This window comes from Diabrotica virgifera, chromosome 3, assembly GCF_917563875.1.
Source record: "Diabrotica virgifera virgifera chromosome 3, PGI_DIABVI_V3a".
Lineage (NCBI taxonomy): Eukaryota > Metazoa > Arthropoda > Insecta > Coleoptera > Chrysomelidae > Diabrotica > Diabrotica virgifera.
This window is the reverse complement of record NC_065445.1, coordinates 31,329,025-31,352,791: the sequence shown is the minus strand read 5'-3', so window position 1 is coordinate 31,352,791 and position 23,767 is coordinate 31,329,025. Positions and strand designations below refer to the sequence as shown.

Genomic DNA, 23,767 nt, shown 5'->3' with positions numbered 1-23,767 from the left:
TAACTCATATGCTTTCTCAAGACCAATGAATACCATATGAGAGTTGGTCTCTTTATTCCTATATTTTTCCATCAGTTGCCTTATAATGAAAATTGCATCTGTTGTTGATCTGCCCTGCATAAAGTCAAATTGATTATCGGATATTTCGGTTTCTTCACGTATCCGTCTATCAATTACTCTCTCCCATATTTTCATGGTGTGGCTAAGTAGTTTTATAGCCCTGTAGTTTGCACATTGTTATATGTCTCCCTTGTTTTTGTAGACAGGTACTAATATACTGCTTCTTCATTCGTCTGACATTTGTCCAACTTCCATTTATAACACATTGAATATATTGATGTAACTTATGTAACTTATGTATTATGATGTAACTTATTGATGTAAATTATATGACATTCAATATATTGATGTAACTAGCACACTCACTGCTGGTCAACATAGAGAAAGTTGCAAAGTAATCATAAAATTTGTTATTGTATTTATAATCATGTTAGTAAAACCGAATGCATATAAACAAATACACATGAGATATAAACATACGAAAATAATGAGATCAGAACTCTAAGAAAGAATTTAATGATTATCAGACGACGAAGTGATATCATCCGTCAACTGAGTACACGCAATAATTTTTAATTAGTGAACAAATAAATACTCTTTAACTTATTATGATGGGTAAAATCGAAGGACGCAGAGGAATTGGTAGAAAGCAGGCCTCTTGGTTGAAGAATATCCGGGAGTGGACAGGAATAAAGAAAGCAGAACACCTATTTAGAATAGCTCGAGACAGAGACAGTTTCGCCATGTTAATCGCCAACGTAGGTGTAGGCTACCCCCCAACAATCATCATAATCTTCTGATCAAAGAAGAACATATAAAATGGAAAACAATATCTGAGAATGGAAAACAATGAAACTAAAGAAAAAGAAGAGCAAATATTTATAAACTAGTAGACGGGCGACAGCGGAGGTGCCACGGCTCATACCGAGAGAGATAGAGACAGTATATGCGCTGTTTCACATTATAAGAATTTTGATCGTGCGATGGTTAAAATCTACATAGTGACTCGAGCAATCATATGGAATCTTTCTCCTTTCACCGAACGTTTCAAGCGGTAAAGGGAAAAAGATTCCATATGATTGCTCGAGCTACTATGTAGATTTTAATCATCGCACGATCAAAAATTCTTATAATGTGAACAAGCGCTATCGGTTCCGAAAGTATTGTTGTACACACGATGGAGAAAGCAACTGAATCAGAAAATCCGAGGAAACAACATTTACGTGGACCTAGAGGAAATCTCTAGGTCTACGGGACTGTAATTATCTCATACCGTTTGGATTAGACGACTTCGAGAAGGGTTCTCGTTCTCAAAAGGGCCATAACACACACATATCAGAGATACTTGCTTATGTCAACAAATTGTCAACGAATGCGTGCGAATCACTCCGTAAATAATTCGGAATTTAAAAGAACCTTTCAAACAAACCTTTATCATTGTATGGACGTCAGAGGTCATGAGATTCACCATTTGGTACACTAAAAATAAGTAAATAAAACGGGATAATACCCGAAGGTTGGCTGTATACCATCTAGTTAAACAAAATTTAACGTTAAATAAAACACTCCCTGGTGTAATTGGTATATTTTAATAAAAATTAAATTTTTTTTAAAAAATCCAAAAGGATTACGTTCAGAACGTTTTCGGACTTATCAGTCCATCATAAGTGAACTCCCTGTCATTATTCCCTGTTATTATTAACTTTAAAAAATTCTGTGGAAAAATGGAATAGTTGATTTTGTTTCATAGTCCTGTTATATTATCCCGGACGCATCACTAAAATTTTGTTTTTTGAAATATCTGAATACAGTCGAACTCGCTTATTGGAATAGCCCTCGTGCCAAGCAAAAATATTCCTATAACCGGGATAATTCCAATAACCGGCTAGTAGGAATAAATGTACCGAATATACGTCATAATAGTACAACCCACTTTGTACATGTATGTACATACATACGTGATGTACATATGTATATGGTTTTATTTCTTTTTATGTCAATAATACAGTACCTAGTATAACTTTTGCTTATTTTATTAAAACACCAAACTACATTATCTGTGCATACATACACAAATAAATATGAAATGTATGCAATAATATGTAAATATACAATGCAATACATATTTTCTTATTAACATACATACAACAGACTTACTTTTTTTCTGGAAAAATAATCGGTGATCTGAGACTAATTTTTTTTTGTTACCTAAAATATTAGTCACTTGTTGCTTTAAAATATAATAGTTAAAAAATTGACATTTTTTTACCCTCCAGAAAACTTCATATAATACATAATGGGGTTATTATATTATACAAGCGGTTATGACTTCTAACTTAACTGTTTCTAAAAATCTAAACAGACAACGACGTGGGTGGTGGATGAGCAATAAAAATATTTACACAAATGAAAAAGTACCTACTATATGATCGGTAAATATTTGGCAGAGGTTAGAATTGGTGCCCGTAATAAATAGATGGAGAGGCAGCGCTGAAAATTCTCTTCGAATCTACTAAAGCTAAATTTGTCACAGTTGATTACTGTGATTGTGTAGAGAAACATACTGCGGTCGGTCAAACGAAAAATAGAACAGGAGTTACTGAGAGGGTATCAAAGTTGCTTTCCTACGAAGGTAATTAAATCCATTTACTAAGGCTAAAAATCAGTACACACATTCTAAATTGAATATAAATAAAAGTTATTATAGTCGGTCAGCTGTATGACAGGACAGAGCCGGTCGGTGGCCCCAATGAATGTACAGGGTTATTCACTATATCTTGACCCCCTTGAAAACTGCTTTATTTACAGAATTATAAAAAAATGTAAAATACAAAAGTTATTCGATTTTTAAAAATTATCATTTTTTGACATATTTATCGTACTAGTAACGTCGTCTATCTGTCAATACTCTATACAGCACTATAAACATTAAGATCATTATTTATAAAGGGTGTCCAAAAAATTTTTTGAATTATTAATTAAACAATTAATTTAATTAAAAAAAAAATTTGTGGACATCCTATACAATTAATCATGTTAATGATTATATTACTGAATAGGAATTGAATAACCTTTCAAATGAGCTAGCACTCGACCCCTATTCCCATTTAAAAAATAGTCGATAACGTCATCACGCCCAACTGGATCATGTCACTAGTACGATATATATGTCAAAAAATGATAATTTAAAAATCGAATAACTTGTGTATTTTACATTTTTTTGTAATTCTGTAAATAAAGCAGTTTACAAGGGGTCAAAATATAGTGAATAACCCTGTACATTCACTGGGGCCGACCGACCGGCTCTGTCCCGTCATACAGCTGACCGACTATAATAACTTTTATTTATATTTAATTTAGAATGTGTGTACTGATTTTCAGCCTTAGTAGTATGTTTCTCTACACAATCACAGTAATCAACTGTGAAAAATCTAGCTTTAGTAAATTCAAAGAAATTTTTCAGCGCTGCCTCTTGGACTAAAAGTAAGTAATAAAGTGTTTATTATCGACAGGTTCTATAAACCAGAAATCATTTAAATTCGTGGGAAATTGTAAATAAACAGTTTTTGGTTAGTTGAAAAATATATTATGTTAAGCGGTACCATTTAACAAAAACGTATTCCTATAAGCAGTTAAATTTATTAAGGAGTAAATAGAAACGTTTTGGGACCTCAAAATTCTATTCCTTAAACCGGGATATTCCTATAAGCGATACTCTAATAAGCGGGTTCGACTGTGCCTATCTCTTTTATTGTAAGAGCTCTACCATTTTTTGTAAATAAAAACACTGATTGACTCATAAAATTGATATTGGATTGATAAGATTAGAACGACCGCATGCAGCCCAGATCTCAATCCTATTGAGCATTTATGAGATAAATTCTGTGGCCTGGTTCTAAAAGGACCAATGTCAATATTTCATAAAAATGTGTACCATTTTTATTCGGTTGCGATGCGAAGGCAAACCAATCTTACTTTTTAATTAGAATACGGAGTGCAGTCCAGTTCCTTTAACCGCGATTTTCTGCTCTTATTGGAGCTTCATCAGAAGAAACGTAGGCACTGTTCTCCATACTCCAACTAAATTGCATCGAGAGGTTTTCCCACACATCGCAACCAAATGGATGATAATAGGTGGCTAGCGCCATCTGACAATTGAAAGACGAAGCAAGTTTTCAATCCTAATAGTAAATTAATAATATTGAAAAATATTAAAAATCACTAAAAGATTTTTAAATTGAAAACTTATTGGTACATTTTCATGGTAACACCTCCAAGACTTCTATAATTTGCAAGTCATATGGATGCTGCAGTGAAGACGAGAGGGAAGGAATTCTAAACTTTGCAATTCACATCCCCCGTCTGCAGCCGGCAAAGTTCCAACTGAAAGATGCACCTGGTTACTCTACGGAGTAATACGAAAATAAAATAAAAATGTGTACCATTTTTATTCGGTTGCGATGCGAAGGCAAACCAATCTTACTTTTTAATTAGAATACGGAGTGCAGTCCAGTTCCTTTAACCGCGATTTTCTGCTCTTATTGGAGCTTCATCAGAAGAAACGTAGGCACTGTTCTCCATACTCCAACTAAATTGCATCGAGAGGTTTTCCCACACATCGCAACTAAATGGATGATAATAGGTGGCTAGCGCCATCTGGCAATTGAAAGACGAAGCAAGTTTTAGGTGTTGGTAGGTGTTACCATGAAAATGTACCAATAATTTTTCAATTTAAAAATCTTTTAGTGATTTTTAATATTTTTCAATATTATTAATTTACTATTAGGATTGAAAACTTGCTTCGTCTTTCAATTGCCAGATGGCGCTAGCCACCTATTATCATCCATTTGGTTGCGATGTGTGGGAAAACCTCTCGATGCAATTTAGTTGGAGTATGGAGAACAGTGCCTACGTTTCTTCTGATGAAGCTCCAATAAGAGCAAAAAATCGCGGTTAAAGCAACTGGACTGCACTCCGTATTCTAATTAAAAAGTAAGATTGGTTTGCCTTCGCATCGCAACCGAATAAAAATGGTACACATTTTTATTTTTTTATTTTATTTTCGTATTACTCCGTAGAGTAACCAGGTGCATCTTTCAGTTGGAACTTTGCCGGCTGAAGACGGGGGATGTGAATTGCAAAGTGTAGAATTCCTTCCCTCTCGTCTTCACTGCAGCATTCATATGACTTGCAAATTATAGAAGTCTTGGAGGTGTTACCATGAAAATGTACCAATAAGTTTTCAATTTAAAAATCTTTTAGTGATTTTTAATATTTTTCAATATTATTAATTTACTATTAGGATTGAAAACTTGCTTCGTCTGTCAATATTTCACTTTTTTGTACAGCTTTATTTAAAATTTAATATTGACAAAACAAATCGCAAAAAATTTACATTGGCCATTTTAACACAAAGTTACATACTGTGGCTTATTGTTAAAATGGCCAATGTCAATTTTTTGAGTTTTGTTTTGTCAATATTAAATTTTAAAGAAAGCGGTACAAAAAGTGAAATATTGACATTGGCCCTTTTAGAACCCAGCCACAGAATTAAAAAAGCTATTCGCCGTCATCCTAGGCCTCCAGAAAATTTGGTACAGTTATGGCCCTGGTAAAGGAATATCGGGCTATTCCCCAGGCAAGGATAACACACCTTTATTCGATGCTAAACAGATTGCGAGCAGTCGTTGCTGCAAGAGATGGACATACCCGCTATTGAATTGTTTTGTTTTGTTGTTAATTTTGTTTTGTTTTGTTAATTTTAGTGCGTTTGATATTTTTAATTAAATAAACCCTCAAAGCAGTGTTTTTATTTACATCTCTTACAATAAAAGAGATATTGGGGTAATTAAAAAACTAAACCTTAGTGATACCTCCAAGATAATACAAAAGGAGTATGAAAGAAAATCAGCCCTCCAATATTTCCACAGAATTTTTTGAAATTAGGAGAAAAAACAACGCTTCCATTCACCCCCGTATAATAACATCTAAGCAAAAATATTTTGTTACCGGAATAGTAACAAACGACATCAATACATGTACCTACAAAATGATGCAAGAATCTTGAAAATCGGAGTACAAATAATAAAGTTATATATTGTCAAACTTAATCAAAAATTTTGGGTGGCGGAATTTTGTACAGCTGAGTGTAAATTTTAAAGAATCTACATTTATGTGCATGCTGTTTTGAAGGTGACTTTATCTTGATTGAAATCGCTCTTCTTTTAATTCCTCTCGTTCCAACTCACACTTTATCATAGGCTTTATAATTATCCCATACACGAACATTTTTCTAGAAAGTTTCTGGTGTAAGATTGATTAATTTATCTTTCCCCCTTTCACCTAAAGCAGTTTCCTTGCTATGTGGGTTTGTGCTGTGTATTAGTTGAGTCTAGAGTAATTACTGCGTCTATTGATTACTGAACTAGAAGTAATGTGTTTTCTTAGGTCCTATCCAATCCCTAGTGTATTATTTAAAATTAATTTCAATTCATTATTCATGGACATATTACGGACAAAAATATTGCATATTTTGAAATTATCAGTAGTAATTGCACAAGAGCTCTGAAATTGTAAGTATAATAATTTTAGAGATCAAGTGCAATTTGTTGCGATTATTTCATGATTAACGCTGTTCAAAACCAAAATTTTATTGTAATTTATTTATGTACAATGTACAATGTACAAATTAGTACAATTAAACACACAGTTGTTATAAATATTTCACGGTTAAAAGTCATCACTTTTTCTTCTTTTAGTTTCATGGCCTTCACCTCTTATGTACTTGGCCAACCCTCGTATTTAGACTGTAATTGGAAGGGAATCCTCTTTTCAAAGGGTCAAAATTGATTGATCTTTCTTAAGGTTTGGTCATTAATATTATGTAGGAGATTTTGTATTGAAATGGGGGTTGGTCTTCCTATATTAACAAGTTCCTGATACAGGTCAAATTGATTTGTTTTGTTAATTGGGCATTCAAGTAACATATGAGTTATACTTCCTATTTGTCCACATTCACAAAAAAGAGTATCACTACAATTAATTTTAAACAAATGGTCTGGTGTGTGACAATGGCCCGTTCGCATTCTAATAATTGATGTCAAGTGCCTTCGATCCACAAATGTAATTTTGTGGAACCAAGGGTTTATAGAAAAATCACTTTGGCATTGTTGATACCATTTCCCTTTAGTTTTAAACTGTTTCGTCCATTCAACTTTAAACTCATTTACAATTTTTTGTTTAATAAAAGGCAAAAAGTCAAATTTATCTATTTTAATGTCTGCAGGAACATTTAAAGTCTTGCCTATATTTGCCAATTTATCAGCCTCTGTATTCCCCTTTACTCCAGTATGGCCTGGGATCCAAGCTTAGATTATAATATAATCTTATAATTTAATATTATTAAATCCTGCTTCCATTGACTTAATAATGAGTCTTTTAGTTAGGTTTACAATATGGTTTGTCCCCCAGGTGGTGTTATGTAATTTTTGGATAGCACTTTTAGCATCTGAAAAAATTATTGCTTCTTTAATATTTTTTTCAATACAAACAGATACTGCCTTATTAATTGCAATAATTTCTGCAGTGAATATTTGGGTGTGCTCATGTAATCTGGATGCATAGTTATAATTGATTAAAGGTATGTGTACCCCAAAACCTACTGTCCTCGACTTGGGATCTAAAGAACCATCTGTAAATACCCATGTATAATTTCCATATGAAGCTGAAAATTCATTAAGAAATTCCTGATGAGTTTCCATTTTTTTGTGGGTTGAGAAAATTGTCTAAATTGTTCCCGTAAGATAATTCAGTTCGATCTGAAAACAGGATTTAATGTTCTCCTTATTTAGATTAATGAGGTATTTGTCAAAATTATTTTTGATTTCGATTAGATATGGTGGCTCTTGTGATTTCCAAAATTTTATTTTATAATTTACTTTGGTTCCCAACTCTGACAGAATGGTGGTCAGTGGATTTTTCAGAAAATAAAAGTCATCACTTTTATAATTTTTAAAACATTAATTGTCATTAATGTCACCGAATGTATTTTTTCATAACAACGAAGGGCATCTGACGTAATATACTTGACGACGGGAAAGTATCAAAAATTATCGGGTATAATATCACAAGAGAGTGAGAATAAAATGAAAATAATGCGACAGTTTTTCGAAAATTTGTTGTCTGGCAATAGACACGAGAGCCCGCAGGGCTCGAGTGGCTATTGCCCAATGACAACAAATTTGAGTAAAAATGAAGCATTTTTTCTTATTTATTCTTACTGTCTTGTGATATTTGTAAGATTATTTTTTAATACGTATATTATGGATATCTTCTTAAATGTGACAGTTGTCAAAACTAGGAAACTGGTTGCCATTAAACAGAAACAATCTACTTAAAAAAATTCTATCGGTAATTTTCTACAGTAGATAGATAATTCTCAGTATAATTTTAATCTGATTGGACAGAATTAAACACGTGATCCAATATCTTACTATAGGATTGGAAGTTAAAATCATGAAAAAATAATCGGGTATAATATCACAAGAGAGTGAGAATAAATTGAAAATAATGCGACAGTTTTTCGAAAATTAGTTGTCTGGCAATAGAATGTGTTCTACGGAACACAAAAGGAAATATGGAGAATGATCAGAGGACAAAGAAAAGAAATGAACGAACTAATAAAAACGAAACACATTCAGAAGGAAACTTGGGCAGACTACTTTCGATCTCTGTTTGCTAAAGATAACGATAACGAACCATCAACACCTGAAGTGACAACAAACGAAGAAATAAATATTGAAGAAGCAGAGGTAACGGAAGCATTAAGGAAATTAAAAAATAGAAAATCACCAGGAGAGGACAGAATATCGAATGAACTCCTCAAGTATGGAGGACAAGACCTGACCAAACAATTATTAAAACTAATCCAAAAAATAATAGAACAAAACAGAATACCACAAGAATGGAGATCAAGCATCCTAATACCTCTCTTTAAAAAGGGAGAAAAATCGGACCCGGAGAATTACAAAGGAATTAATTTATTAAACACAACACTAAAATTAACGACCAAAGTGATAACAAACAAACTGAATAAAATTATAACATTAGCAGAAGAACAACAAGGTTTTAGGTCGGGAAGATCATGCACCGACGCTATATTTATAATGAGGCAGATTCAAGAAAAATCGTTAGAATACAACAAACCGGCATACTTATGTTTCGTGGAACTTAAGAAGGCATTTGACAGGGTAAAATTAAAGGACGTTATCCATTTATTGTATGCAAGAGAGGTACCTGTAGCAATAATTAAAACGATCGATAATATCTATCAGAACAACACAATAAAAGTAAAAGTAGATGAGGAACTAACTGGCCCAATTGAAGCTGGCAATGGGATAAGGCAGGGAGATTCCCTGAGTCCTGTGTTATTCAACCTGATCATGGACGAAATAATAAAAAAAGTAAGAACAAAAAAAGGATACCAAATGGGAGAAAAACAACTTAAAATAATCTGCTATGCAGACGACTCAATACTAATCTCTCAAGGTGAAGATGATTTACAATGTTTGTTGCACGAATTTAATATAACCGCTAGAAAATTTAACATGTTAATTTCCCCAAAGAAGACTAAATGCATGATTATAACAGCAGATCTAATAAGGTGTAAATTAGAGCTGGAGGGTCAAATAATAGAACAAGTTATGGAGTTTAAATATCTAGGCATCACACTATGCAGCTACGGAAAGCTCGAAACAGAAGTGGAAGATCAGGTGAATAAAGCAAACAGAGCCGCAGGTTGTCTGAATGAAACAATTTGGAGAAATAAAAACATCTGAAAAGAAGTGAAAGGTAGAATTTACAAAACAGTCATCAGACCAATAATGCCATACGCGGCAGAAACACGACCTGATACAGACAGGATAAAAAGAATGCTAGAAACAGCAGAGATGAAAACATTGCGAAAAATCGATGGTAAGACGCTGTGGGATAGAGCTAGAAGTGCAGATATACGAAGGAGATGCAAGGTGGACAACATTAATAACTGGGTGAAAAGCAGAAGAGTAGAATGGAACGACCACATAAGCCAACTGACAACAAATAGAGTAGTAAGAACGGCGAGAGACGGTTCCCCAATAGGAAGACGATCAGTGGGAAGGCCACGAAAAAAATGGAATGACAACTTACTGGAGGCACATTGAAAAACAGACAGAGTAATTTCTATATAAAAAGAAGAAGAAGAAGAAGCAATAGACACGAGAGCCCGCAGGGCTCGAGTGGCTATTATCCAATGACAACAAATTTGAGTAAAAATGAAGCATTATTTTCTTATTTATTCTTACTGTCGTGTGATATTCGTAAGATTATTTTTTAATACATATATTATGGATATTTTCTTAAATATGATAGTTGTCAAAACTGGTTGCCATTAAACAGAAACAATCTACTTAAAAAATTCTATCGGTAATTTTCTACAGTAGATAATTTTCAGTATAAGTTTAATCCGATTGGACAGAATTAAACACGTGATCATCAAATATCTTACTATACGATTGGAAGTTATATCATTAAAAAATAATCGGGTATAATATCACAAGAGAGTGAGAATAAATTGAAAATAATGCGCCAGTTTTTCGAAAATTTGTTGTCTGGCAATAGACACGAGAGCCCGCAGGGCTCGAGTGGCTATTGCCCAATGACAACAAATTTGAGTAAAAATGAAGCAATATTTTCTTATTTATTCTTACTGTCGTGTGATATTCGTAAGATTATTTTTTAATACGTATATTTTGGATACTTTCTTAAATGTTACAGTTGTCAAAACTAGGAAACTGGTTGCCATTAAACGGAAACAATCTACTTAAAAAAATTCTATCGGTAATTTTCTACAGTAGATAATTCTCAGTATATTTTCAATCTGATTGGACAGAATTAAACACGTGATCAAATATCTTACTATACGATTGGAATTTAAAATCATTAAAAAATAATCAGTTTAATTTTTATTTCTGCAGCTTTCTATTGGTCAGAATCTCCTATGAATGAAATAATCACTGAAGTTAAACCTTTTTGTGCTGCAATCTTTAGCCCTCCCCAAGTCACAGGTTTAGGATTAATTTTCCGAATACGATGTTTTAAAGTGTCATATATATTGTTTTTCTTTATGTGCCATGCTCGATTATCAAGCGTTGGCTATCAAATTGGCTATATAGTCGAGGAAATGAAGCTTTTTGGCTCGCAATTTTTTCGTCCAGCATGGATTTGCTTGAAATTGTTACAGATGGTAGGGAATAGTCTAAGGATCATTTTCTATATCATGCCGCTGTACGCTAAAACCTTGGGGGTGGTTGCCACCCCATCTCGGGGGCGGGAAATTTTTATTACATTTTAACTATGTAAGTCGATGTACTTACACTGTGCTTCTAAGAAAAAATGTTTTTTACATTTTCTTCGTAAAACTAATATTTTTCGAGTTATTCGCGCTTGAAAGTAACAGTTTTTCGACGAAAAAATCGACTTTTTTAGAGGGTTTTTTGAGAATACCTGGAAAAATATGCATTTAACCAAAAAAACTGTAAATATCAAAATTGTATCTTTTAGTAACACAAACTAAATCATTTTTCTGTAATATCTTTAAGACCAATACAAACCGAGATACGGCATGTTAAAAGTTAGCTTCTTTCGTCAAATGCACAATTTGAAATATTCAATGCCAAATAACGGAAAAACTTTGGATTTTTTGAGGAAAACTTAAATAATCTTTTTTCAAGTACACAATTAGACGTTTCCAAAAATAATAATAAAAAGTTTCTAGCACAAAAACTAAGTGACTTATGATCAAAAAAAGGTAGGTACCTGCTTTTCTTTATGAAAAAATCAGTGAAAACAACCCCTTAACTACCCTCCTAATTAAAAATTGGTCTTCACCTTTCTCTAATTCCTTTTATATTTATACTATAAATACACCCAAGAAGTTTGACCTATTTAAAAGAGGTAATTTTAGAAAAATTGGAGTTTAAAGAAAAATTAATATTTTGCAATTTCCTATTTTTCACCTTTTACTTCAAAATATCTCCGAAAATACTGGAGATACGATAAAAATGATGCAATACTAAATTGTTGCTTTTTTAATAAATAAAATTCTTTTGTGCATGGATTTTCATTACCGTGAATAGTTAGCCAGATATAGCTGTTTAAAACCTCTATTTACGACCAAACACCCCCTTATTTGAGCCCTTTAAACCCACCCCAATTAAAAACTAAGGGATATTACGGAATTTAGTTTACACAGTCTTATAGCTCTGCAAAAATCCTACAAAATCATTTTTGAAAAACTTTTTATTGACAAAAATGAAGGAGCTATGTTTATAAAACTAATTTTTTTTTCGAAAAATTTGAATAGTCCGCTTATGGATCATTTTCACCACAGAACCGGTTCGTATACTGGCAGGTGACTAAAAAACTATTTGTATTTGTATTTGTACATATTTGTAAATTCGTAATTTTGTGTAAATAAATGTTTTTGTAATTCTTCAATTCTACTATTTTTTCTGTATAGATCTATTAAATTATCTACTTATAAAAATTGTAATGTTATTAAGGGTGGCTTTGAAATATTATGATATTATATCCTAAAGCATAAAACAATCATTATTTAACCAATCAAAACCAAATTTTACCCATATTAAAGTTTACAATGTTTTTATATAATTTTTGACAATAAGGGGTAGTTTACACCCCTAAAAATAATCAACGCTCTTAAGCATGATTATAGAATATGAAGTACAAGGTGAGATGATCCTAATCCCAAATTTTTATGTAAATCGATGCAAGCCGAATTTATTCTTTGAGGATAAGTAATTTTTTTTGTAATATATCTCCAACAAGGGTGGTTTTAAGGGTTGAAATATTATGATAGTATATCTTAAAGCATAAAACAATCATTATGTAACTAATAAGAACCAAATGTTGACGATATTAAAGTTTAAAATGTTATTTTATAATTTTTTACAATTAGTTTTCACCCTTAAAAAACCAAAAGCGTACAGCGGCTCAATATACAAAATGAACTAGAGGGTGTAAGGAGCCTAATCCCAAATTTTTGTACAAATCGATGCTGGACGAAAAAATTGCGAGGTTTTGCCATTTTTTCAGTTTCATTTCCTCGACTAATAGTAATTTTGTTGATGGCAGCTCGGAAAATGGATACAGAAGATCTGTTGAATCATTCTCTCAGGTTTCTAAGCTATGACATTCCTCTTCTACCAGGCCCCCCTTCTGCCGTCTATCTTGCTTTGTATTATTAAATGGAGTATATTATATCTCTCTGGGTGTTGCATAACATGGCCAAAATTTTCAAGTTTGCGAATAAACGAAATAAAATATTTTCCGAATTTAAAGATTTAGAGATAATTTCAAGTGCTTTAAAAAAGAGAACATGTTCGTTGTTCTCTGTCTAAACTATATCTTATTTGACTTCCATTGCCCTTAAGATCCTTACCCTGGCTTAGGGGTGAAAATAAAATAATCGAAAATGACAGAAAAATGTGTCAACCTTTAAAAAAAATTTACCTGTCGGTGAGTTTTTCAAGAAGTACTAGAATTACTAAGAAGAATAGAGAACAGCAGGGAGATACTGGATACCATCAAAATAAGAAAACTGCAATACTTGGGTCATATAACACAAGGTGACAGATATGAACCCCTAAAATTAATAATGCAGGGAAATATTCAAGGAAGGCACAGCATAGGTACAAAAAAATGTCCTGGCTGAGAAATCTCATAGAATGGTTTGGATGCAGCTCAACCGAACAAGGGAATGGGGGTCGTGTGGTAGCTCATTGGAAAGGTTATTTAATTCTCTATTCAGTAATACAAACATTAACATAATTATTTGTACAGGCTGGCTAAACAATAATTTTGGAAAAAAATGAAAAACCATTTTCAATTTCGATGAAAATCATTAATTATGTTGTTGCATTCATTATCAAGCATTATGTTGTTTTATATGCCATTAGAGTGAAAACTTTGTCTTTTTTCTTAATAATTTTGGAATTAAATTAGTTGCCGTAAAAAGAAGAATGTATGTAATTCATTTAACTCAAAATACATTTTTCTGCTGCCAGAAAAGAGAAAAAAATGTTTATTTGACAAACAAACATTACTTTTTGCTTAAATTAAATGATCAAACTGCCAAGAGGCAGGTGAGTGGCTGTTTGACATTTAATTTCAAGCGAAAAGCAATGTTTACTTATGAAATAGACATTTTTTATATTCCCTGACATCAGTAATAGTTATTTATGTACCAAGTCAGTAAAGTTGCTCTTTATCAAACGAGTCTGATATTACGAGCAGAGCGAGCGTAGCGAGCGAGGCGAATATTGGACGAGTTCGATAAAGAGTCTTTACTGACGTGGCGCATACAAAATTTTATCGCCAACAATTTGATAATGGTTTTAACACTTACTTACAATTTACAATTTAAAAACTTTAAATTTTAGACGTCATAATAATTTCATGACAGTGATGACAAATACTTTTGCAAGATGGCCGCTTTCGATTTTTAATCGATAGTTATCAATATTGAATAATTACTAAATCGGCTAAGTTTTAATTTATTTTATATGAATATAATTACAAAATACTACAGAATTTTCCTTATTGACATAAATTTAATTGGTAATATCGCCAATTGTGTATAATATTTTTAATAATTAAAGTAAATAATTTTTAAGTTCACTCAAATGAATAATCGATTGATTACTGCCATCGACCACTTACATTCAATCTCGGTTAATTTGATTAATCGCGGCAGGTAAAGTAAAATTCTTCTTTCAGTACAATAAAGTGTTACTTTACTGCCGCAAATGAGGGCAAATGAGTACAATAATGAATGACTTTAGTGACGATTGGCGATAAAATATATTTTGAGTTAAATAAATTACATGAACAGCTTACCTATTTCAGAAGGAGACTCGAGTCATGTTAACTAACTTTCGAGAAATATGCAAAAAAACTGTCTGGATATGAACTTCCTTGGTTTTGTACAATTATAGTTTTTTATAAGTCAGTTACATCTGTACAAATAGATCAGAACTAATAATTTCCAATTTAATAATATTGTTCATTAAAAAAATTAACTAAAGTCTTAACAAAAAATAATTAAAAACTGACTCGGGTCCCTTTCTGAAATAAGCTATTCACATACATTCTTCTTTTTGTGTCAGTTAATTTAATTCAAAAAAATATTTTTTGGCCACCCCGTACAAATAGTGATGTTAATGTTTATATTACTGAATAGAGAATTGAATCACCTTTCAAATGAGCTACCACATGACCCCTATTCCCTTTTAAAAAATCATCGATTCCGTCATCACTAAATGAATTACATCACTATTATGACATATACAGGGTGATTGATTAGTAGGGTAAAACTCAATAGCTCTGCTATAGTAACAGATAGCAATAAAAGTTAATAACAACAATTTTAGCCACCTTTGAGCTTCAAACTATAAAATTAGTTAGAATGTTACAGGGTGTTCGATAACACAGTGGCAGACCTAACTTATGTTTTTTAAACGGAACACCCTATATTTTATTTTATATTCGGAATCCTGTTAACTTCTCCATCACAAAAATATAAAGGTTTGTAATGTTATACAGGGTATTTACAAAGTTATAACCAATTTTGTATGAAAATCGTAACAAGTTCAACTCCCTGTATAAATAAAAATAAGCACAACAGCAATGGTTTATTAATGCCATATTTTTTTATTTATTGTCAAAATTTTTAAGAAATATCGATATTGCTAATTTTCTTTATATCAAGTACATTATTTCCTCAGTAATGTTAAATGGAACACCCTGTATTTTATACCATTATTGAAAAGTAACATTAACGTATTTTAATTTTTATATAACATTCCCTATGCCAAAATTTATTATATTTTGAGAAATTTTCATTTTTCAGAGCAAATTATTTTAGGTGTTTAAATTTATCTAAATTTTAAGTAAGCCATAACTGAATTGACAATTGAAGATTACCGATTATCAATCCGGTAATCAATGTAACACTGTAGCAAATAAAGAAATAAAAATAATTTATTAGTAATACATTTTACAAACAAAAACACAACCACTACATGCAACATTTTTGAAACAATTAAAAACTATTTTTTATGTAAATAAAACAAATAAACAAAGAAAATTAGTAATAAATTTTACAAAAAAACACACAAACACAAAATACAATATTTTGTGAAGACAATTAAGCACTACCTTTGTATGTAAATGTAACAGTGTAACAAATAAAGAACGAAACATAATTTATCACTAATACATTTTGCAAAAAACATGTTTGAAAAAATTAGAAGCTACTTTTAATAAAATATTTTTAATATTTAATTACATAAGGTGTTCAAAATTATCTCCTAACACATTTATGTACGCCTAAAAACGATCATTCAATGAGCTACTTACTCTACGGAGCATTTGTAAATTAACACATCGAAATACACTTTGTATTCTATTTTTCATCTCATCCCTTGTTGTCGGAGGTATTTTATAAACTTCCTTATTAACGTAACCCCAAAAAAATCAGTCCAGTTTATTAAATTCTGGTGATTTTGGTGGCCACGCTACTGGTCCATTGAAAAATGAAAATATCTCGAAAACTAATAAATTTAGACATAGGGAATGTTATCTAAAAATTAAAGTACGGTAATGGTACTTTTCAATAGTGATATAAAATACAGGGTGTTCCATTTAAAATTACTGAGAAAATAATGTACTTGCGTTTTGACTCACCCTGTATTTGATATAAAGAAAATTAGCAATATCGACCATTCTTGAAAATTTTTACAATACGTTAAAAAATATGGCATTAATAAACCATTGTTGTTTTGCTTATTTTTATTTATACAGGGAATTGAACTTGTTACGATTTTCATATAAAATTGGTTATAACTTTGTAAATACCCTCTATAACATAACAAACCTTTATATTTTTGTGATGGAGAAGTTAACAGGATTTCAAATTAAAATAAAATATAGGGTGTTCCATTAAAAAAAAACATAAGTTTGGTCTGCCACTGTGTTATCGAACACCCTGTAATATTCTAATTAATTTTGTAATGTGAAGCTCAAAGGTGGCTAAAATTTTTGTTTTTAACTTTTATTGTTATCTATTACTATAGCGGAGCTATTGAGCTTTACCCTACTAATCAATCATAATTATGTCAAAGAATCATAATTTAAAAATAAAAATCTACCTGTCTCGGAATATTTCTCCAAAGTAGACTATTCTCGAAAAAATAAATTTATTCCCCAATTTTGAACCTCTCTATACATGGTGAGTGGCGAGGAACGCGCGCCATAAGACTGTTATTCGATTTTTGCCACTCTGAACGGTATTCGATTTTCATTTGTTTCCGAGATACGGGGTGTTAAAATTTTTCTTACAAACCGACGATTTATTTATTGCTCTAAAATTTGGTGTGTTTTAAGACGTAGTTATTGCGCATTTTTTGACATACAATTAAGAATTTTATATTCACCATTGACGCGCGTACGGGTAATAGTCTGAAATTTTTTAAAGATAAAAATGGTACGCCACTGAAATATTTTAAATTAAAAAGCTTTCTTACATTCCTCGTTTAATTTATGACAAAAAATGTATCATCCCTTTTTTTATGCGACGCTTCGTTTTCATTAAAAATAAAAAATCTTATCGCTTACAAAGTTTTCGACTAAGTTTCTATAATGAATAATGTAGATGTAGAATATTTCGAATACTTTTTAAGCGTTAAGATATTTTATTTTTTGCATGAAAACGAAGCGTCGTATGACCAAACGAACGGGAAGATAGATTGTTTCGTCAGAAATGAACAAGGAATTCAAAAATAATTTTTGATTTGAAGTATCTCAGTGGCGTACTATTTTTTTTTCTTTCAAAAATTTCAGACCATTACCCGTACGCGCGCCAATGGTTAATATAAAATTCTTAATTGTGTGTCAAAAAATGCGCAATGACTATGTCTTAAAACCCACCAAATTTCATTTGCACACCTCAACCGGTTTTAGAGCAATAAATAAGTCGTCAGTTTATAGGAAAAATTTTAACACCCCGTATCTCGGAACAAATGAAAATCGAATAACAACATATGAGTTATTTTTAATTAATATTACCTATATTATACAGTCTTAAAGTTTGGCGCGTTCCTCACCACTCACCTTGTATAAAAGTCCACACAAAAGATACAAAAATCTTTGTAATAAAATATATAGAAGTCAAAAATATACTCACCAAGGCGTATTACAAGTGGAGGTGAGTGTCAAATATCTAACGCCCACGTGATAGAGAGTCCTCAAAACAGCTAAACTTCCAGCCAATGAATGACCTCCTTCAACTCCTATTAACGAGCAGAGTTGCCGCCGCTTGTACGCACTCTTGATCTCTGAAAAAGAATTCCGGCTTTATTACGCACTTCATTTTGGCTTTATCATTTGTGGATATAGTTTCGGATGGTCGACATTGTTCAATTTACAAAAGGGTGGTGGTTTCTGGAATTTTAGGGGTTTTAATTAAACGGTCCACAAAGTGTTTTTGAAATCAAACTTGAATTATCCTATATCGCGATATACAGTGATTACTGAATTGGAAATAAGAAATGTTAATAGTTTTATATAAAATTTTGTATATTTTATATAATATATCACTGTTGAAATACTCGGTAGCATTAATATCAGCCTTAGATGTCGTTTTCTGCATTGCTGTATATGGTCAATACTTTTGTATGGAACGCAGGCCTGAACAGTCAACACAACACTGATGAACAAGTTAGAAGCCTTTGAACTCTGAATTTATAGAAGAATCTTGAAAATACATTGGACAACTTACACCACCAATAAAAATGTTCTGAGGAGAATAGGTACAGATAAAGGGCTGCTAAAGATCATCAAAGATCATCCAGGGTAGGATTAAAGGAAAACGGGGTCCAGGTAAGCGCCAGATTTCATGGCTTAGAGATATCAGAGACTTAACCGGCCTTGATTCAACATCTTTCTTTAGAGCCGCATTGGAGAGAGACATATTTTCTTAACCTGCACTAAAGAAAACAATTCCACAAGAAGAAAAAGAAATACTCTCCATTAGTATGTCCGACAGGCAACCAGAATGTATTTTATTGTCAGTGGAATGTAGCAATTGAGCATGCTAAGTAGTCAATGCGCAAGCATTTCTCATGAGGTTACACTGTGTCAAAACTAAAAATAACTTTGAATATCCTACAATCGGCAAGCCCAGTTGATGCGCAGGAAAATTACTGGAAATTGCCTTAAGAGCAGAAGTAAACTCGACCTATAAACTAGGTTTAAAAATGACGCAGTCGAGATTCGGCGACGGCGTTTATCCAATTCTTTCTCTCTGAATACTTTCTCTGTCTGCTCTCTGCGCCAATGGGAAAAAAGTCATTTCTATTCTTGACGAGTAATAATAGTTACTTCTCTTCTATTTGTAGGATTATTTAAGAAGGTAAAATACAATAGTACCTTTATAATTTACATTTATACAGCAAAGAACGTTTATAAATATAGTGGTTGAATTATTCTAACGGCCACCGAAGAAAAATTACGGTGCTTCAAATGGAAAGTAAGTGTTCAAATGAAAAATATATGGCTAAATAATTTATGAAGAACAAGATACAGGAACGCATCAGATAGAGAGAATTGCTAAAGTGGGTTCTAGAGCTACAAAATAAGAGTAAGGCAAGTAGTGAATTTGTAATTGAGTAGGTAGGGGAGAGTTGGACAAAACCGGGTAGGTTGATAAAACCGGGTACCCCTTAATTCTTCTAACTGTCTGCTGCTATCTACTAGACAATGTTAAAATTAGTGTCCCTTTACCACCAACAGTCGTGTGTATTCATTTCTACCTCATTTGAGTAATCTGTGCCGGAGCAGTAAGACTTCACCTGTTTTTTGATGCAGGAAACTCGATTTTTAAGGTAAGTTGATAGCTGTTTTCTCCTCTAATGAATAACTAATGGCCATTTCAAAATTTAATACATGTAACCTAGTATATTACCCTTAATTTGGCCAAAAATTTTGAATATTATATCATAATTTAAAAATTTAAATAACATTTAATGTCTTGTTTACGAGTTTGACAAAACCGGGTAGTCCGAAAATCGACAAAACCGGGTACCCGATTTTATCAGACCTCTTGTTACTTCCAGTTTCTGCAGTGGTCTTTTGTTTTTTTTGCTTTTAGTTAACTACAACGTGTTGCTTCTTTTGTTAAAGAAGCTAGTAAGAAAGCTAGTAGGAAAAATTAAAAAAATCTTCAGTCGTAAAAAAATTAAAACTAAATGAACTGGACAAAAAAAGAAAAAACGTGGTAAAAAGGGCTGCACCAAAAACAAAATTTTGGAGAGTTTGAAGGAAGAAGATAATAATCACGATGCGTGTCTAAGTATATTACAATTAACAATTTTCAAATTATAATGCGAAGGAAGGCTGGATAAAATGTGTGTCTTGCACCAAACGGGCTTATGACGCCTGTAGTGCCTATGATGATGTAAATGAAGTTTTTATTTGTGACTTCTGTTCATATATTTTCGATTTTTGTTCATATAATTTTAATAAATATTTTATTTTCTGCCCATTAGTATTTTTACATGGTAATTAAGTTACTACCCGGTTTTATCATACCGGTTGGACAAAACCGGGTATTTTGCAATACTTTCATAAAAATAAAAAAAATTAAAAATCTAAGAATATTCTTAAAAATTGGCATTGGCATATCAAACTTAAGTCATTTGAGAATATTTCAATCTGCGGCAAACATTTGCTACTCTCACATAGCAAAAGATACAGACGGTTTTTGGAGTGGTACCCGGTTTTGTCCAACTCTCCCCTATACTACAATTTATAGCTATATGAGAATTTTCATTCAATAGTCTGCAGCAGCAAGTCACAACTGTCTACACTACAATCACAATAAAAATGCACTATGTAGAAATAAACAAATCAAGACACTTTGAATGTTCGAGGAGCACTCCCAAATCTTGATTTGAAAGTGCTCCTCGTGCTTGTTTATTTCTAGTGCATTTTTATTGTGATTGTAGTGTAGACAGTTGTGTCTCTGATTAGCGAATCGACTATATATAATTTTTGCAACCAGATGTTGAATTATTAAGTTTGTAGTGGATTTGGGATATTTTTTCGGTGTAAAGTCAATAGTCAGTGGGCGGGTTGTCTATGGACGAGAGATTGTATTTGTGTGAAGCGATAGAGTGGGTTGATTCATGCTAAAATTGATGACTTATTATTTCTATAAGGAGGACCCACTTTTTTAATCTTTTTAAGAGAAAAAATACCTGAATGGCAAATTTGAGAGACTGTAGGATGTTATTTCTAGATTGAAATTTTGGCAATAAATTGAACACTTTCAGCTCCTGTGACGCATACAAAACTGACTATAGATTAGTGCCATGAACGCGTAAACGCGTTCATGGTAAGTGAGTATTCAAACGACATTAGAGATTGGAAAAAGTATTTAGGATGGTTATTATTGTTTTAGGAAGAGAGGTGATTCCCTAGCCAGAAATTCATACTTTTGTTGTAACCTATTGAAGTAATAGCTAGAATAGTAGAGTAGTTATGCTACAACGACTTCAGCAAATAACACAGTGAATCAGTTTAAATATAAACTACGGAAAAACAAAAATGATGATATCGTCCCCAATAAGGTAATAAAAATCGATAAATCGCCCATAGATTTTGTGGAAAAATATGTGTATTTGGATCACTAAATAAGGTTAACGCGAGACAACCAAACATGCGAGCTGCTCACAGAGGTGTAACGAGGATGATCCTAGGGGGGATTACATCTACTTGAAGGTCTCTGGGGGGATATGGAATAATAATTGTGTTAAGCGTATAGAGCTCAAAATACATCCAAAAGGGGGGGTTATAACCCCCAAAACCACCCCCTGGTTACGCCTATGGCTACTCAGAAGAATAAGTTTAGGTTGGGCTGCATTCGGAAGAATGAGAGACGTGTTTAAAATAAATATAACAATATATTTAAAAAGGAAAGCTTTTAACCAGTGCGTTCTACCAATCCTCACATACGGAACAGAAACCTTAAGTCTCACAAAAACATCAGCCGAAAAATTGAGAACGACACAACCAAAATATTGAGAGATCATTGCTTGGAATAAGCTTAAGAAATAGAGTAATAAACGAGAAAGTTCGTATACGAACCGGAGTGGAAGACATTATTGGAAAAGATGGACAAAAACATTGCTTGAGTGGAGATCACTGGCCGAGAAGCAAATACGAGGAAGACCCCCAGCGCGATGGACTGACGACCTCAAAAGAATTGTGACCAATAGGATAGCAGAGGCGCAGAACACAAGAATATGGAAATATCTATTTATCAGACAGAAGTGACATATGATTAATTATTTATATGGGAAATAAGCCACAATTAAAATGAAAAAAATAATTTTATTAACGTTTCGACGCCCAAATCGGGTGCCGTTGTCAAATATATTTTGTATTTTGACAACGGCACCCGATTTGGGCGTCGAAACGTTAATAAAATTATTTTTTTCATTTTAATTGTGGCTTATTTCCCATATAAATAATTAATCATAAAAATGCCACAAGGAAATAGCTTCAGAACAACAGAAGTGACATAACAAGACAGGTAGTCAATTTTTAGTTATTAATTTAAAAATAGTGTAGTTTATGAATTTAAATTATTATTATTAATTTATTAGTTAAGCTAAACTAATTCAAGCTGAACTAAGTCATAAACTACACTATTTTTAAATTCATAACCAAAAATTGACTACCTGTCTTGTCAGGTCACTTTTGTCTGATAAATAGATATTCATCTCCTATACTCTTGTTGGTCTGTGTCCATTGAACTGGCAAGAACCACACACTCTTATCGAGCAGTGAATCATGTTGCCCTTTTTGCACTAAATTTATCTTTTAACATCGACTTGAGTCGCTACTAACATCAGATTTTCAACATGTAAATCATATTTCTCGATGTCACCTATTTTATAAGGTTGCTAGTTTCATCTACTACGCAGAACGTAAGTATTATCCACATTTTTCTTAAACTAGTACTAATTTTAACCTTTTGCATTCATTCTAACGTGGAAATACTTCATTCTAGGCACTGAAGATGATCTGATCTAGATCGAAAACGTTTTGCGAATCCTTTTGGATAACTTTTTAATAGTTTTTCAATAAATTTTTATACCATTGTACAAACGAAGTTTTTACTTGTTCTGTATGATTTTTAATTATGGTATAGAGCCCAGCTACTGGGATTTTCCCATTGATTTTTTTTTAATTGAGACATTATCTGTATAACCATTCTTAATTTATTTGAACTACACCTAAGATACAGTCTTAATAACTCGAAATTATTTTCACAATTTCACATTATGTACATGCCTTAATTATAGTACAAATGATTCGGAATCTATTATTTAAATTGATTGTTTCGTTGATCGTTGATTTCGCTAAGCGATTCGTGTTACTGTATTTTTTAGAACTTTAAGGTTTAGTACTCAATACTTTTTTGCTAAGTTATCTAGTTCCCCTTAAGGGGAGGGTATGGTTTGGAATCAACATTTCAAGCACATTTCTGTGATTTTTTTTGAAACTATGATATACTTATTTGTAA

At 32.2% G+C, this 23,767-nt stretch overlaps 1 protein-coding gene across 2 annotated transcripts in view; it reads right to left on the bottom strand.

Annotated features, from left to right (window-relative positions):
* LOC114324245 (dipeptidase 1) overlaps positions 1-23,767 on the bottom strand; it is a 996,635-nt gene that overhangs the window by 115,019 nt on the left and 857,849 nt on the right. For both annotated transcript variants that reach the window (XM_050646393.1, XM_028272037.2), the window contains one exon: positions 18,362-18,512. In XM_050646393.1, coding sequence (XP_050502350.1) covers positions 18,362-18,512 — 151 coding nt within the window. The remainder of the gene's footprint in view (positions 1-18,361; positions 18,513-23,767) is intronic.